The following is an 18,521-nucleotide window of genomic DNA, read 5'->3' on the forward strand; positions in this document are numbered from 1 at the left end:
TAATCATTACCACAACGTTGCTGTTACGTCTCCCATATGTCCATCTATCTATCCAGCCATCTACTCATCAGTCTATCATTTCATTGAATATCATTTCATTGAATAATCGACAGGTACGACAACTGTAGACTGGACATCAGCGAGGCCCTACACATCAAAACGTCAAGACATCAATCAACAACCAGTTAACACAGTGATGTGGTGGAGGCTGACTCCATACACAGTTCCTAATGTAGATATGATAAGAGCCCAATAGGCTCAGGAACCTGTACACCTGTTGATTGACAGTTGAGAGGCGGGACGAAAGAGCCAGAGCTCAACCCCCTCAAGCACAACTAGATGAGTACATGATTACATTCTACCCACTTCAAGACCCCGAGCCAACACAGAGACAGTAGCAGCAGGAACATAAGCTGCTTATGTTCATGCCTGCAATAACCTATTAATATCCGATCATTGACTTGTTCATCTCAAACACGTCTTGTACCACCTCACACCAAGACAATACAAGTTCTTGCTAAAGTATTGTAAATTTGGCTTTCAAAAAATTTGTCTTTGTAAATTTGGATTTCAAAAAAAAACCTTTTCAAAAGGAGTGCGTTGCGAAACTCGTCCCTGGGCGTCAGATCATATTAATTGTGAAAATGAACTTTTGGAGAGTTAATTTTTCAACTTCCTTCAATAGTGAAGAGATAGAAATAAATCCCTGAGTACTCTTTATTTTCTTCTCCGAGGCTATGGGTCCCTACACTTGCACCAGAGGTGGTACCCCATCTAGTGTGTGTGTGTATATATATATATATATATATATATATATATATATATATATATATATATATATATATATATATATATATATATCTATTTTAAGATGAATAGGAAAACCAGGGATATACTGAACATCTTGTATCAGAATCTTTACTTTAAAAAACATAACGTTTCGAATACTTCTCGTATTCATCATCAGATCTAAAAGAAAAAACAGAAATCACAATCAAATAACTGGTAAACAAAGAACTCATACTGAATATAATTGCCTATCAAAGAAAGGAAAATGCTTAAAAAACAAAATACTTAAGCGCACTTAAAGTGATCAATACAAATAAAACTTATTAACTGTCACATATATTAAAACTAATTTAAAATCCATTAGACTACAAGACGAAATTTATAACTACTAAAACAAACCATTCCATTAAACTTACGTGAAGTGATCAGAAGTGAAACTTGATACCTAACACATAGCTACTAAACACTATAACAAATATTTATATAATGACTACAAATCTACAAACAATGTATGTAAAATACAAACAGAATAAACGACAATTATAAAGTACTAACCAAAATCTTATAAAAAACTCAAATATTAAATAAAATTAAATACCAAAAAATGTATTATATATCCTAAATAGAAGATTATATTAATGTACAGTGTTAAGACTTGAAATAAGTAAGAAAGGGCAAAGACATGGTAAACTAAACAAAATTAAACTACCAAAATGAACTATAAATCAAATTACAGGTCCTACTGTGCACTATACAGTGTACAATTGAACAGCTGAAAGGTTGCTATTTAACAGAGGCCGCAGCTCCTTTATATATAAGGATTCCATTACTCTCAAATCTGACTGGCCATTCATACAAGTGTCCAGAATTGTAAAATCAGATTCCAGCAGAGAATGATTAAACTCATATCAATGGTTTCTAATCTCCGAAAATGCTGGTTTAGACAATGGTAATCCAGTCCTAAAAGATAATCCCCGGTGCTCAAGTATCCTAATCTTAAAGTTCCGAATGGAACTCCCGACATATCCAGCATTACAGCTGGAACAATTATACATATATACGACACTTGAGCACAAGGGGGTAGGCACTTTATCTTTAAATTTAAAATAAGAGCCTATGGTATTTGTGTTGACAAAAATAAATCTAAAGTTTACTTGAGGATAACACTGCTGCAACAGTCTCCTCAAACGACTCCTTACAGAAAAGCTAATACTGCCATAAAATGGTAATTTAATATATTTAAGATCCCTTTCCACTGTAGTAATCCTACACGATGGGTGAAACTTCTTATTTAAGAAATTCCTTATAAAGGTATAAACCATATGCACAGGATAACCATTATATGAAAAAAATTTCACAAGAAAATTAATTTCCTGATCAAAGTTATTCCAATTAGAACATAAAACAAAGGCCCTATTCAGTAGAGTGTTCATAGCATTTTTCTTAAAAATATCAGGAACAAAGGAATTAAAATTTAAACCTAAACCAGTAAAGGTTGGTTTCCTAAAAACATTAGTGTTGAACCCATTAAGGTTATTCACTTTTACATCAAGAAACGACAATGAATTATTAACTTCACACTCTGCAGTAAACCGTATATTACTATGTTGTGCATTAAGATACACACACATATATATATATATGTGTGTGTGGTTATCTTGAGGTTATCTTGAGATGATTTCGGGGCTTTTAGTGTCCCCGCGGCCCGGTCCTCGACCAGGCCTCCACCCCCAGGAAGCAGCCCGTGACAGCTGACTAACACCCAGGTACCTAATTTACTGCTAGGTAACAGGGGCATAGGGTGAAAGAAACTCTGCCCATTGTTTCTCGCCGGCGCCTGGGATCGAACCCAGGACCACAGGATCACAAGTCCCACGTGCTGTCCGCTCGGCCGACCGTCTCCCTACCGGTCTGTGTTGCAATTATTTGTATAAAAAGTTTTGTTTACATTTAAATTGTTATAAATTATGAGGAAGGTGAGAGAGAGTCAGGAAAAGTCTGTTTTTGTTAACAGTTTGTTATATTATGTGTAACTTTTATTGTTGTTGTCTGTTTGTTTTATAACTCTCCAGCGAGCTATGCCCTCCTATCCCGGCTCGGGCCCTACCCGGGAGCCGGTCGGCCGAGCGGACAGCACGTTGGACTTGTGATCCTGTGGTCCTGGGTTCGATCCCAGGCGCCGGCGAGAAACAATGGGCAGAGTTTCTTTCACCCTATGCCTCCTGTTCCCTAGCAGTAAAATAGGTACCTGGGTGTTAGTAAGCTGTCACGGGTTGCTTCCTGGGGGTGGAGGCCTGGTCGAGGACCGGGCCGCGGGGACACTAAAGCCCCGAAATAATCTCAAGATAACCTCAAGATAACCTCAAGGTAACCCTCCCTCACCTATCCCTCCATCTCTCCCTCTCTCCCTCCCCTTCCTGCCTCCCTCTCAGGGGAAAGGGGGTAATTAAAGGGGGGGGGGGGATATTTGTCTCCATCAATTGACCAAACTGTTGTGAGAGGAGCTGCTTGGGGAGGGGGGGGAGCTGGCCAGGCCGGGCCTCTCCACCGCCACTCCGTTACAAATACGACTGTTTGCCTAACCTGAAATGTTCGAAGCCAACCAACTCACTTAACCTATTGAAGCGGATGCAAGAGAGAGAGAATAGGTAAGAATGAGATGTAAGGTAAGAATGAGATGTAAGGTAAGAACAGGATAAAGGTAAGAATAAGATGTAAGGTAAGAACAGGATAAAGGTAAGAATAAGATGTAGGGTAAGAACAGGATAAAGGTAAGAATGAGATGTAAGGTAAGAAGAGGATAAAGGTAAGAATGAGATGTAAGGAAAGAACAGGATAAAGGTAAGAATAAGATGTAGGGTAAGAACAGGATAAAGGTAAGAATAAGATGTAAGGTAAGAACAGGATAAAGGTAAGAATAAGATGTAAGGTAAGAACAGGATAAAGGTAAGAATAAGATGAACTCGATCTTCCATCTTCAGCCCCGTTATTGTCACTCTCAATAAGCCACATGTCGATTGCAAAGAAAATGCAACGTAAAGGGAGAGAGAGAGAGAGAGAGAGAGAGAGAGAGAGAGAGAGAGAGAGAGAGAGAGAGAGAGAGAGAGAGAGAGAGAGAGAGAGACAGAGAGAGAGACAGAGAGAGAGACAGACAGAGACAGGCTGCTCATAGGGGGAGGAGGAGGGGATATCATATTGACACATGATAGCGTTGATCAACATTGTCATCTTCCCTCCACATGACCATCTGGGATCGAGCAGGAGAGGAATGGATGGACTGCTGGGAACAGGTTCCTAGCAACTCTAGCTGCTAGGAGTTACTAGGAACAAACTAACACACTTCTCAACTAACAAACCACAATTAACATGACAGTAAAGTTAACAAAATTGACAGCTATTAATTTTTAATATTCAAATTTGATGACAATATTTAAAATAACTTATAATTTATATATAATTCTAAAGCGTATAATTCGTCTAGAATTATATAATAATTCTAGGCGTATAATTCTCGTTTTTTTGTGATATAATGAAAACTTTTACAGTATATCATAAACGCCAATGCTGAGGCTCTAGCGTATAAGCAACTTTAAATGGGAATTCATAGTTTAATGTATCAAAAGCGTTCCAGAAATCCTTGTACGACACACCTGGTAGATATTATCCGACCTTACACCTGGTAGATATTATCCGACCTTACACCTGGTAGATATTATCCAAACCCACAGCTGGTAGATATTATCCAATCCCGCACCTGGTAGATATTCTCCAATCCCACACCTGGTAGATATTCTCCAAACCCACACCTGGTAGATTTTCTGGTGAGACTTGTCTTGGTAAATGTGTAGTTGAGTCAATGTTGGTGTTTAATGGGTCTTGTGTGGGTGTTGGAGGGGGAGTGTTGGAGGGGGAGTGTTGGAGGGAGTGTTGGAGGGAGTGTTGGAGGGAGTGTTGGAGGGGGGAGTGTTGGAGGGGGTGTTGGAGGGGGAGTGTTGGAGGGGGAGTGTTGGAGGGAGAGTGTTGGAGGGGGAGTGTTGGAGGGGGAGTGTTGGAGGGGGAGTGTTGGAGTTGGGAGTGTTGGAGGGGGTGTTGGAGGGGGTGTTGGAGGGGGTGTTGGAGGGGGGGAGGGGAAGAACGGTGAGTTTCCATGTATGTCTGGGCGTGTGGGTGGGTATGTATACTCACTTAGTTGTACTCACCTATTTGTGTCTGCTGGATCGGGCTCAAGCACTTGGACCCCGCTTTTCTAGCCGTTGGTTATCTAAGACAATGACTCCTGGCATATTGTCCTATCATACCAGCTTATAAAGTTATGACCGGAGTTAGCCTCCACAACCTGCTCCTTTAAGTCAACCATTTACTCACTACCTTTATGCTAAAGGAAAACTTTCTAACATCTCTATGACACATCTGAGTCTCAAGCTTCCGTCTGTGGCCCCTTGTTCTGTTGGTATTCATTGTAAACAATTCTTCTGTTTCCATCTTGTCAATCCCTCTAAGTGTACTCTCCTAGTTGTGCTTGCGGGGGTTGAGCTTTGGCTCTTTGGTCCCGCCTCTCAACTGTCAATCAACTGGAGTACAGGTTCCTGAGCCTACTGGGCTCTATCATATCTACATTTGAAACTGTGTATGGAGTCAGCCTCCACCACATCACTGCCTAATGCATTCCATTTGTTAACTACTCTGACACTGAAAAAATTCTTTCTAACGTCTCTGTGGCTCATCTGGGTACTAAGTTTCCACCTGTGTCCCCTTGTTCGTGTCCCACCCGTGCTAAAGAGTTTGTCTTTGTCCACCCTGTCAATTCCCCTGAGAATTTTGTAGGTGGTTATCATGTCTCCCCTTACTCTTTTGTTCTCCAGGGATGTGAGGTTCAGCTCCCTTAGCCTTTCCTCGTAGCTCATTCCTCTCAGTTCCGGGACGAGCCTGGTGGCATACCGCTGAATCTTCTCTAACTTTGTCTTGTGTTTAACTAGGTATGGACTCCAGGCTGGAGCTGCATACTCCAGGATTGGTCTTACATAAGTGGTATACAGGGTCCTGAACGATTCCTTACACAAGTTTCTAAAGGCAGTTCTTATATTGGCCAGTCTAGCATATGCCGCATATGTAGGTGGTGTGAGTGTGTGTGTGCGTGTGCGTGTGTGTACTCACCTATTTGTACTCACCTAGTTGTACTCACCTAGTTGTACTCACCTAGTTGTGTCTGCAGGATCGAGCATTGACTCTTGGATCCCGCCTTTCCAGCCATCGGTTGTTAACAGCAATGACTCCTGTCCCATTTCCCTATCATACCTGGTTTTAAAAGTATGAATAGAGTTTGCTTCTACAACCTGTTCCCCAAGTGCATTCCATTTTCCCACTACTCTCACGCTAAAAGAAAACTTCCTAACATCTCTGTGACTCATCTGAGTTTCCAGCTTCCACCCATGTCCCCTCGTTCTGTTACTATTCCGTGTGAACTGTCTCTACTCAATGTCCACTCTGTCAATCCCCCTGAGTATTTTATACGTTCCTATCATATTCCCTCTCTCCCTTTTTTTTCTAGTGTCGCAATGCACAGTTCCTTCAGGCGCTCTTCATACGCCATCCCTCGTAACTCTGGGACATGCCTCATTGCAAACTTCTGAACCTTTTCCAGTTTCTTTATGTGTTTCTTCAGGTGGGGACTTTATGATGGGGCGGCATACTCTAAGACTGGCCTCACGTAGGCAGTGTAAAGCGCCCTAAATGCCTCCTTACTTAGGTTTCTGAATGATGTTCTAACTTTTGCCAGTGTAGAGTACGCTGCTGTCGTTATCCTATTTATATGTGCCTCAGGAGATAGATTAGGTGTTACGTCCACCCCCAGGTCTCTTTCACGCGTCGTCACAGGTAGGCTGTTCCTCTTCATTGTGTACTGTCCCTTTGGTCTCCTATCACCTAGTCCCATTTCCATAACTTTACATTTGCTCGTGTTGAACTCCGGTAGACATTTCTCTGACCATCTCTGCAACCTGTTCAGGTCCTCTTGGAGGATCCTGCAATCCTCATCTAATGGGTGGGTATGTGTGTGTGTGTGCGTGTGTGCGCGTGTGTGTGTGTGTGTGTGTGTGTGTGTGTGTGTGTGTGTGTGTGTGTGTGTGTGTGTGTGTGTGTGTGTGTGTGTGTGTGTGAGGAAAACTGGAAGTAAATACTAACTATTAAAAATTCACGAGACTTTTCCAGTGTTACAGGTCCTAAAGCACAGTAATGTGCACCCTTGGCTCACAACCTACGGACCCGAGTTCAATTCCCGCGTAGGACAGAAACGGTTAGAGAAGTTTCCTTTCACGTGGTGCCTGGGTTTACCTGGGAGATAAATGAGTACCCAGGAGTGAGGCAACTGTTATGGTCTGCAACCTGTGGAAGATTAGCAGTAGGCTTAGGGACCCCTCGACCAATAGGGCCACCTGTCCTCGGGCCAAGCAGGGCCACCTGTCCTCAGGGCCAAGCAGGGCCACCTGTCCTCAGGGCCAAGCAGGGCCACCTGTCCTCAGGGCCAAGCAGGGCCACCTGTCCTCAGGGCCAAGCAGGGCCACCTGTCCTCAGGGCCAAGCAGGGCCACCTGTCCTCAGGGCCAAGCAGGGCCACCTGTCCTCGGGCCAAGCAGGGCCACCTGTCCTCAGGGCCAAGCAGGGCCACCTGTCCTCAGGGCCAAGCAGGGCCACCTGTCCTCAGCGCCAAGCAGGGCCACCTGTCCTCAGGGCCAAGCAGGGCCACCTGTCCTCAGGGCCAAGCAGGGCCACCTGTCCTCAGGGCCAAGCAGGGCCACCTGTCCTCAGGGCCAAGCAGGGCCACCTGTCCTCAGGGCCAAGCAGGGCCACCTGTCCTCAGGGCCAAGCAGGGCCACCTGTCCTCAGGGCCAAGCAGGGCCACCTGTCCTCAGGGCCAAGCAGGGCCACCTGTCCTCGGGCCAAGCAGGGCCACCGGTCCTCGGGCCAAGCAGGGCCACCTGTCCACGGGCCAAGCAGGGCCACCTGTCCACGGGCCAAGTAGGGCCACCTGTCCACGGGCCAAGCAGGGCCACCTGTCTGGTGTTGGCGTGAGGAGAGACGGCCAGCCGGGGCATGAAGATGCTAACCCACCACAGCACCAGAGGCGTCACTCCAGTACCCCCACCCCGGGGGTCTCGACCCCCCCCCCCCCGTCATCCCCATAGGGCCATGCGCCCCCCACCCCTACCCCCCCCCCCACCCCCCCAACCTCCGGGCTTGTGTCGGAGGGTTATTGGAAGCGTTCAGCTCCGGGTTCGATGTGTCGGGATTTTGCACGCTCTGAACCCCCCATTATGGGGGGAGGGGGGTTAAGGGGGGAGATGGGGTTAAGGGGGGGAAGCCCCACGGCTGTGTGACGGTACACCACTTGCAAGGGATATGGGACAGACTAAGAGCTGAGACACGACTAGCTACTGAGGCACCAGGAGCCTGTGTATCCCCCTTTCTACCTCATCTACCAGATGTGAGGCGAGGTGCCTCATCTACCTCATCTACCAGATGTGAGGCGAGGTGCCCTTCTTGAGGTTATCTTGAGATGATTTCGGGGCTTTAGTGTCCCCGCGGCCCGGTCCTCGACCAGGCCTCCACCCCCAGGAAGCAGCCCGTGACAGCTGACTAACACCCAGGTACCTATTTTACTGCTAGGTAACAGGGGCATAGGGTGAAAGAAACTCTGCCCATTATTTCTCGCCGGCGCCTGGGATCGACCCCGGGACCATAGGATCACAAGTCCAGCGTGCTGTCCGCTCGGCCGACCGGCGCCCTACTCTACCTCATCTACCAGATATGAGGCGAGGTGCCCTACTCTACCTAATCTACCAGATGTGAGGCGAGGTGCCCTACTCTACCTCATCTACCAGATGTGAGGGGAGGTGCCCTACTCTACCTCATCTACCAGATGTGAGGGGAGGTGCCCTACTCTACCTCATCTACCAGATATGAGGCGAGGTGCCCTACTCTACCTCATCTAACAGATATGAGGCGAGGTGCCCTACTCTACCTCATCTACCAGATGTGAGGCGAGGTGCCCTACTCTACCTCATCTACCAGATATGAGGCGAGGTGCCCTACTCTACCTCATCTACCAGATGTGAGGGGAGGTGCCCTACTCTACCTCATCTAACAGATATGAGGCGAGGTGCCCTACTCTACCTCATCTACCAGATGTGAGGGGAGGTGCCCTACTCTACTTCATCTACCAGATGTGAGGCAAGGTGCCCTACTCTACCTCATCTAACAGATATGAGGCGAGGTGCCCTACTCTACCTCATCTACCAGATGTGAGGCAAGGTGCCCTACTCTACCTCATCTACCAGAAGTGTGCGCACATCTACCAGGAACACACAGACCTTACAGGTCATACTAACCTTCCTGGGCCTGCATCTTGGCCTGCTGCTTGTAGTAGCAGTCAAGATTCACACGAGATGACCAGGTCCTTACGACCTGCGTTACGAGGTCCTTACGACTTGGATTACAAGGTCCTTACCAAATGGATTACAAGGTCCTTACGATCTGGATTACAAGGCCCTTACGAAATGGATTACAAGGTCCTTACGACTTGGATTACAAGGTCCTTGCGAAATGGATTACAAGGTCCTTACGACTTGGGTCACGAGGTCCTTACGACCTGGGTTACGAGGTCCTTACGACCTGGGTTACGACACCTCTCACCGTGCCCTTGTCCATCGCTCGTGATCGTTCAGACTGTTAGCGCGACCTACGCGACTGTTCGACTCACTTCTCGAACACATGTCTCCGCGAGACATGTTTGGAACACGCTAAAGCTTCTCTCTTATCATGCGGAGTCACTAGTTTGTTGCTGTTTGTGGACGGTATTGCTCGGATGTTCTGTAGAAGGCGGTATAACGGGGTTGGTAAGTGTGGTAGGGTGGTGGTTGTGGTGGTGGTTGTGGTGGTAGTTGTGGTGGTGGTGGTTGTGGTGGAGAGGATTGTGGTGGTGATGGAGGGGGTAGTGGTGGTGGTTGTGGTGGTGGAGGTGGTGATGGTAGTAGTGGTAGAGGAGGGGGTGGTTGTGGTGGTAGTGGAGGGGGTAGTGGTGGTGGTTGTGATGGTGGAGGTGGTGATGGTAGTAGTGGTAGAGGAGGGGGTGGTTGTGGTGGTAGTGGAGGGGGTAGTGGTGGTGGGGTGGGGGGTGTCTACAGGTATAGGTGGTGGGTGTTGTACTTGGCACCGGTGGATACACTCTGTATGGTGTTGGCAACGGTGTGAGGTGGGGGGGGGTGTAGGGAACACTGAGGGTGGTGGTGTAGGGAACACTGAGGGTGGGGGGGTGTTGGGAACACTGAGGGTGGGGGGTGTAGGGAACACTGAGGGTGGGGGGGGGTGTAGGGAACACTGAGGGTGGGGGTGTAGGGAACACTGAGGGTGGGGGTGTAGGGAACACTGAGGGTGGGGGGGTGTAGGGAACACTGAGGGTGGGGGGTGTAGGGAACACTGAGGGGGGGTGGGGGTGTAGGGAACACTGAGGGGGGGTGGGGGTGTAGGGAACACTGAGGGTGGGGGTGTAAGGAACACTGAGGGTGGGTGGGGGTGTAGGGAACACTGAGGGTGGGGGGATGTAGGGAACACTGAGGGTGGGGGGGTGTAGGGAACACTGAGGGTGGGGGGTGTAGGGAACACTGAGGGTGGGGGGGGGGGTGTAGGGAACACTGAGGGTGGGGGTGTAGGGAACACTGAGGGTGGGGGTGTAAGGAACACTGAGGGTGGGTGGGGGTGTAGGGAACACTGAGGGTGGGGGGGTGTAGGGAACACTGAGGGTGGGGGGGTGTAGGGAACACTGAGGGTGGGGGGTGTAGGGAACACTGAGGGTGGGGGTGGGGGTGTAGGGAACACTGAGGGTGGGGGGGTGTAGGGAACACTGAGGGTGGGGGGGTGTAGGGAACACTGAGGGTGGGGGGGTGTAGGGAACACTGAGGGTGGGGGTGTAGGGAACACTGAGGGTGGGGGGGTGTAGGGAACACTGAGGGTGGGGGGGTGTAGGGAACACTGAGGGTGGGGGGGTGTAGGGAACACTGAGGGTGGGGGTGGGGGTGTAGGGAACACTGAGGGTGGGGGGGTGTAGGGAACACTGAGGGTGGGGGGTGTAGGGAACACTGAGGGTGGGGGGGTGTAGGGAACACTGAGCGTGGGGGTGTAGGGAACACTGAGGGGGAGTGGGGGTGTAGGGAACACTGAGGGTGGGGGTGTAGGGAACACTGAGGGTGGGTGGGGGTGTAGGGAACACTGAGGGTGGGGGGTGTAGGGAACACTGAGGGTGGGGGTGTAGGGAACACTGAGGGGGAGTGGGGGTGTAGGGAACACTGAGGGTGGGGGTGTAGGGAACACTGAGGGTGGGTGGGGGTGTAGGGAACACTGAGGGTGGGGGGGTGTAGGGAACACTGAGGGTGGGGGTGTAGGGAACACTGAGGGTGGGGGGGCGTAGGGAACACTGAGGGTGGGGGTGTAGGGAACACTGAGGGTGGAGGGGTGTAGGGAACACTGAGGGTGGGGGGGTGTAGGGAACACTGAGGGTGGGGGTGTAGGGAACACTGAGGGTGGGGGGGTGTAGGGAACACTGAGGGTGGGGGTGTAGGGAACACTGAGGGTGGGGGGGGTGTAGGGAACACTGAGGGTGGGGGGGTGTAGGGAACACTGAGGGTGTGGGGGTGTAGTGAACACTGAGGGTGGTGGTGTAGGGAACACTGAGGGTGGGTGGGGTGTAGGGAACACTGAGGGTGGGGGGGTGTAGGGAACACTGAGGGTGGGGGGGGGGTGTAGGGAACACTGAGGGTGGAGGGGTGTAGAGAACACTGAGGGTGGGGGTGGGTGTAGGGAACACTGAGGGTGGGGGTGTAGGGAACACTGAGGGTGGGTGGGGGTGTAGGGAACACTGAGGGTGGGGGTGTAGGGAACACTGAGGGTGGTGGTGTAGGGAACACTGAGGGTGGGGGTGTAGGGAACACTGAGGGTGGGGGTGTAGGGAACACTGAGGGTGGGGGGGTGTAGGGAACACTGGGGGTGGGGGGTGTAGGGAACACTGAGGGGGGTGGGGGGTGTAGGGAACACTGAGGGTGGGGGTGTAGGGAACACTGGGGGTGGGGGTGTAGGGAACACTGAGGGTGGGGGTGTAGGGAACACCGAGGGTGGGGGTGGGGGGGTGTAGGGAACACTGAGGGTGGGGGGTGTAGGGAACACTGAGGGTGGGGGTGGGGGGTGTAGGGAACACTGAGGGTGGGGGTGGGGGGGTGTAGGGAACACTGAGGGTGGGGGTGGGGGGGTGTAGGGAACACTGAGGGTGGGGGTGGGGGGGTGTAGGGAACACTGAGGGTGGGGGTGGGGGGGTGTAAGGAACACTGAGGGTGGGGGGGTGTAGGGAACACTGAGGGTGGGGGTGTAGGGAACACTGAGGGTGGGGGGGGGTGTAGGGAACACTGAGGGTGGGGGTGTAGGGAACACTGAGGGTGGGGGGGTGTAGGGAACACTGAGGGTGGGGGGGGTGTAGGGAACACTGAGGGTGTGGGGGTGTAGTGAACACTGAGGGTGGTGGTGTAGGGAACACTGAGGGTGGGTGGGGGTGTAGGGAACACTGAGGGTGGGGGTGTAGGGAACACTGAGGGTGGGGGGGGGTGTAGGGAACACTGAGGGTGGAGGGGTGTACAGAACACTGAGGGTGGGGGTGGGTGTAGGGAACACTGAGGGTGGGGGTGTAGGGAACACTGAGGGTGGGTGGGGGTGTAGGGAACACTGAGGGTGGGGGTGTAGGGAACACTGAGGGTGGTGGTGTAGGGAACACTGAGGGTGGGGGTGTAGGGAACACTGAGGGTGGGGGTGTAGGGAACACTGAGGGTGGGGGGGGTGTAGGGAACACTGGGGGTGGGGGGTGTAGGGAACACTGGGGGTGGGGGGTGTAGGGAACACTGAGGGTTGTGGTGAAGGGAACACTGAGGGAGGGGGGTGTAGGGAACACTGAGGGGGGTGGGGGGTGTAGGGAACACTGAGGGTGGGGGTGTAGGGAACACTGGGGGTGGGGGTGTAGGGAACACTGAGGGTGGGGGTGTAGGGAACACCGAGGGTGGGGGTGGGGGGGTGTAGGGAACACTGAGGGTGGGGGTGGGGGGGTGTAGGGAACACTGAGGGTGGGGGTGGGGGGGTGTAAGGAACACTGAGGGTGGGGGTGTAGGGAACACTGAGGGGGGTGTAGGCTACACTGAGGACAGGAGCAGCGAGGAAGATCCGTACTAGAGAGGGTGGCACTCAGCCTGGGCGAGGCTGTTATACTGAGGCACCTGGCACTCTACCCTGTCTTCCCTCCCCTGCCTGGGAGTGCCACCCACCCCTGCCTGGGAGTGCCACCCACCCCTGCCTGAGAGTGCCACCCACCCCTGCCTGAGAGTGCCACCCACCCCTGCCTGAGAGTGCCACCCATCCCTGCCTGGAAGTGCCACCCACCCCTGCCTGGGAGTGCCACCCTCCCCTGCCTGGGAGTGCCACCCATCCCTGCCTGGGAGTGCCACCCACCCCTGCCTGGGAGTGCCACCCACCCCTGCCTGGGAGTGCCACCACCCCTGCCTGGGAGTGCCACCCACCCCTGCCTGGGAGTGCCACCCTCCCCTGCCTGGGAGTGCCACCCTCCCCTGCTTGGGAGTGCCACCCACCCCTGCCTGGGAGTGCCACCCTCCCCTGCCTGGGAGTGCCACCCTCCCCTGCCTGGGAGTGCCACCCACCTCTGCCTGGGAGTGCCACCCTCCCCTGCCTGGGAGTGCCACCCACCCCGTGACGTAGTTTATCTCACCACCCGTTTTCTATGAATCATTTTATGGCGGTAACTATCTTAAGTGTTTAGAAGGAACTGGTTAAGACCTTCCCGGTGTGGTCGGGGACAGGAAGCCTTCACTTAGGCCTACATCGAGGTTCTTCGTGGGTCCACTACTGACCGTCCTCAGGAGGCAGCCCACAACAGTTCCCTGACTCCCGGGAGCCCATTTTTCTGTCATGTAAGCTCCTTGTCCTCATATCCCACCCACCACTACCACCACCCACTACCACCCACCACCCACTACCACCCACCACTACCACTAACGTGTACCAGCCTCCAGGACTGACGTCATCACGGGTGAAGTATAGCCAGCCAATGACGCTATTTCCCCAGACTGTGGTGGCGCAATTTCCGTGCCGCGCGAGGTGTTGTGTGCTGGGGGGGCCCCCAAGGGCACAAGGGGGTCCCCCCCAAGGGCACGGTCGGGGGGGGGCCTGGGGGCACAGGGGAAGGGGGGCTGGATAGGCCCCGGGGGGGGGGGAGGGGTAGTGCATGGCGCATTTTCAAGCCATGCATTTTCAGACCTGGCGTATAAATGACATATATTTACAGCAATCTATTGCGTGTGTAATCTATTACACGTGCGTCTATGTGACGCATGCAGACGTCTTCAAGGCGTCGTGAGGGGTGCCTGGAGGCTGCGACTCTGCTCCATAAGTCGCCTGTCTGCAGGTGCAGGCTGCAGCTCGAGCACAAGCAGCAGCAGCAGCAGCAGCAGGCACAGCAGCAGCAGCAGCAGCAGCAGCAGCAGCAGGCACAGCAGCAGGAGCAGCAGCAGCAGCAGCAGCAGCAGCAGCAGCAGGCACAGCAGCAGCAGCAGCAGCAGCAGCAGCAGCAGCAGCAGCAGCAGGCACAGCAGCAGCAGCAGCAGCAGCAGCAGCAGCAGGCACAGCAGCAGCAGCAGGCGCAGCAGGCGCAGCAGGCGCAGCAGGAGCCACTTTACCACTAAATGTGTTGTTGGTTTATTGATAATAATCAACGTTTCGGACGGACCGAAACGTTGTTTGTGTCCTGTGTTCTGAGGCGCGTGGGGCTGGCTGTATTTGGGTTCTTGAGGTTATCTTGAGATGATTTCGGGGCTTTTTAGTGTCCCCGTGGCCCGGTCCTCGACCAGGCCTCCACCCCCAGGAAGCAGCCCGTGACAGCTGACTAACACCCAGGTACCTATTTTACTGCTAGGTAACAGGGGCATTCAGGGTGAAAGAAACTCTGCCCATTGTTTCTCGCCGGCGCCTGGGATCGACCCCGGGACCACAGGATCACAAGTCCAGCGTGCTGTCCGCTCGGCCGACCGGCTCCCTTGGGCGGCTTGGCTGGGTTGTCTCTCTCTCTCGTTACAACTCCTTAACTAAGCCACGTACGACACTTCTCTCCTTCCATCTGCAATTCTTCCTTTTGGTAGAAAATATAATGTAATTTTTTTTTTTTAGTTTTTTTTCATAGGGAAAGTTTTTTGTTCCTCAGATTAGCTTTTTCATCTGAGCGTCTGCACCACTTCTCGCACCTGCTTATAGTCAATATCTTGCTTATGAATAAGTGCATATGTGACATACTAATTTATTGAGAATATTTGACCCCCTTGAAAAGCTGAATAGAAAACCACAACCTAACCTAACCTTCTTAGTATGTTAAGATATTACAATTAGTACTGAACCTATATTGATGTTACAGTTTTATAAAAATAAATAACACAAAACTAAAATTTAAAAAAATAATTGTAAAGTAACTGAGGATATTGTCAAATTTTGTATAAAATATTTATTGTTTAATAAAACTGAGAGGAAAAGTTAGTGCCTTGAAAAAAAAATATGGCTTGGAATGTCACATATGTATTTATTCATAAGCGGAATAGTGACTATAATCAATAAGTCATATATGTGCTGTTTTGTGCGAGAGTGGGTTGTGCACCAACACTGGACAGAACGTCAGCCATATTATTAACACTGGACAGAACATCATAACACCCCCCCAACACCACCGGACACAACTAACACCCCCCAACACCACCGGACACAGCTAACACCCCCAACACCACCGGACACAGCTAACACCCCCCAACACCACCGGACACAACTAACACCCCCCCAACACCACCGGACACAACTAACACCCCCCAACACCACCGGACACAGCTAACACCCCCCAACACCACCGGACACAACTAACACCCCCAACACCACCGGACACAACTAACACCCCCAACACCACCGGACACAACTAACACCCCCCAACACCACCGGACACAACTAACACCCCCCAACACCACCGGACACAACTAACACCCCCAACACCACCGGACAGAACTAACACCCCCCAACAACACCGGACACAGCTATCAACACCGGACAGAACTAACACCCCCCAACACCACCGGACACAACTAACACCCCCCAACACCACCGGACACAACTAACACCCCCAACACCACCGGACACAACTAACACCCCCCAACACCACCGGACACAACTAACACCCCCCCAACACCACCGGACACAACTAACACCCCCCAACACCACCGGACAGAACTAACACCCCCAACACCACCGGACAGAACTAACACCCCCCAACACCACCGGACACAACTAACACCCCCCAACAACACCGGACAGAACTAACACCCCCAACACCACCGGACACAACTAACACCCCCCAACACCACCGGACACAACTAACACCCCCCAACAACACCGGACACAACTAACACCCCCCAACAACACCGGACAGAACTAACACCCCCCAACAACACCGGACACAGCTATCAACACCGGACAGAACTAACACCCCCAACACCACCGGACAGAACTAACACCCCCAACACCACCGGACACAACTAACACCCCCAACACCACCGGACACAACTAACACCCCCCATCACCACCGGACACAACTAACACCCCCCATCACCACCGGCCACCCCCAACAACACCGGACAGAACACTTACAGTCGACATGGGCTGCTCTATCCCGAACATCTTGCTGGAGGAGAGCCAGTTTCTCCCGCAGCTCTTCAGAGTCGTGAGGTGTCTCTTGGGCCGCCTTGAGGCTCTCTATGGTACTAGTAAGAGCGGCCACCTCCTGCTGCTTCTCCGCCAGGGAGATGGTGAGTCCGTCCACCTGCTTCTGGTACCGCTCCTCCTGCGCCGCCAGCTCATTCCTGAAAGGAAAAAAGAGGAAAAGTTGTAGATATATTCTTTCCTTAGAGAGCAGGTCTAAGACCTAAGCAAATTGTGAATGGTACAGGAAAGGTAGCTGTTGTGGGTGGTTCTTGTAGGCCTCTTTTAGGCCTATAGAGCCCTGGGGATTTGAGAAAAAATAGAGGCCTATGAAACCATAGGTAATAAGCCCTGAAGAGACTGTCACGGTAACGTGGGTGGAACAGGCAATTCAACCCCACATATATGACGGGTGATTGACGACGTTTCTGTCCGTCCAGGACGCTTATGTGACGACGTTTCTGTCCGTCCTGGACCCCTTATGTGACGACGTTTCTGTCCGTCCTGGACGCTTATGTGACGACGTTTCTGTCCGTCCTGGACCCTTATGTGACGACGTTTCTGTCCGTCCTGGACCCTTATGTGACGACGTTTCTGTCCGTCTTGGACCCTTATGTGGCGACGTTTCTGTCCGTCCTGGACCCTTATGTGACGACGTTTCTGTCCGTCCTGGACCCCTTATGTGACGACGTTTCTGTCCGTCCTGGACCCTTATGTGGCGACGTTTCTGTCCGTCCTGGACCCTTATGTGACGACGTTTCTGTCCGTCCTGGACCCTTATGTGACGACGTTTCTGTCCGTCCTGGACCCCTTATGTGACGACGTTTCTGTCCGTCCTGGACCCCTTATGTGACGACGTTTCTGTCCGTCCTGGACCCCTTATGTGACGACGTTTCTGTCCGTCCTGGACCCTTATGTGACGACGTTTCTGTCCGTCCTGGACCCTTATGTGGCGACGTTTCTGTCCGTCCTGGACCCTTATGTGACGACGTTTCTGTCCGTCCTGGACCCTTATGTGACGACGTTTCTGTCCGTCCTGGACCCTTATGTGACGACGTTTCTGTCCGTCCTGGACCCTTATGTGACGACGTTTCTGTCCGTCCTGGACCCTTATGTGACGACGTTTCTGTCCGTCCTGGATCCTTATGTGACGACGTTTCTGTCCGTCTTGGACCCTTAAGTGACGACGTTTCTGTCCGTCCTGAACCCTTATGTGACGACGTTTCTGTCCGTCCAGGACCATTATGTGACGACGTTTCTGTCCGTCCTGGACCCTAATGTGACGACGTTTCTGTCCGTCCTGGACCCTTATGTGACGACGTTTCTGTCCATCCTGGACCCTTATGTGACGACGTTTCTGTCCATCCTGGACCCTAATGTGACTACGTTTCTGTCCGTCCTGGACCCTTATGTGACGACGTTTCTGTCCGTCCTGGACCCTTATGTGACGACGTTTCTGTCCGTCCTGGACCCTTATGTGACGACGTTTCTGTCCGTCTTGGACCCTTATGTGACGACGTTTCTGTCCGTCCTGGACCCTTATGTGACGACGTTTCTGTCCGTCCTGGACCTTTATGTGACGACGTTTCTGTCCGTCCAGGACCCTTATGTGACGACGTTTCTGTCCGTCCTGGACCCTTAACAAATCGTGACACACAATCGGTCAAATAACATTGACTTAATGATCTTAGATCCCTTTATTATCATTTGCAATATTTATAACCTAAGACAATCTCAAAACAAGATCACCTAAAGCCGAAACTCCCTTTATACATGATATACTTGATAATAATCAGTACACATACACCAGTAAGACCCCGCTATACATAGGGAATATAATGTATACACTGTTATACACCAAGAGGTGAATAATATCTATTAGATGGGGTGGTCAGTTATTGTTCAGAA

The 18,521-nt window shown here is 51.6% G+C and overlaps 1 protein-coding gene across 7 annotated transcripts in view; it reads right to left on the reverse strand.

Annotated features, from left to right (window-relative positions):
• The window catches only part of LOC123753533 (trichohyalin), a 460,426-nt gene that overhangs the window by 52,192 nt on the left and 389,713 nt on the right, over nt 1–18,521 (reverse strand). For all 7 annotated transcript variants that reach the window (XM_069311054.1, XM_069311058.1, XM_069311057.1 and 4 more), the window contains one exon: nt 16,563–16,774. In XM_069311054.1, the coding sequence (XP_069167155.1) occupies nt 16,563–16,774 (212 nt within the window). The remainder of the gene's footprint in view (nt 1–16,562; nt 16,775–18,521) is intronic.

The sequence above is a fragment of the Procambarus clarkii genome, chromosome 69 (assembly GCF_040958095.1).
Source record: "Procambarus clarkii isolate CNS0578487 chromosome 69, FALCON_Pclarkii_2.0, whole genome shotgun sequence".
Classification (NCBI taxonomy): domain Eukaryota; kingdom Metazoa; phylum Arthropoda; class Malacostraca; order Decapoda; family Cambaridae; genus Procambarus; species Procambarus clarkii.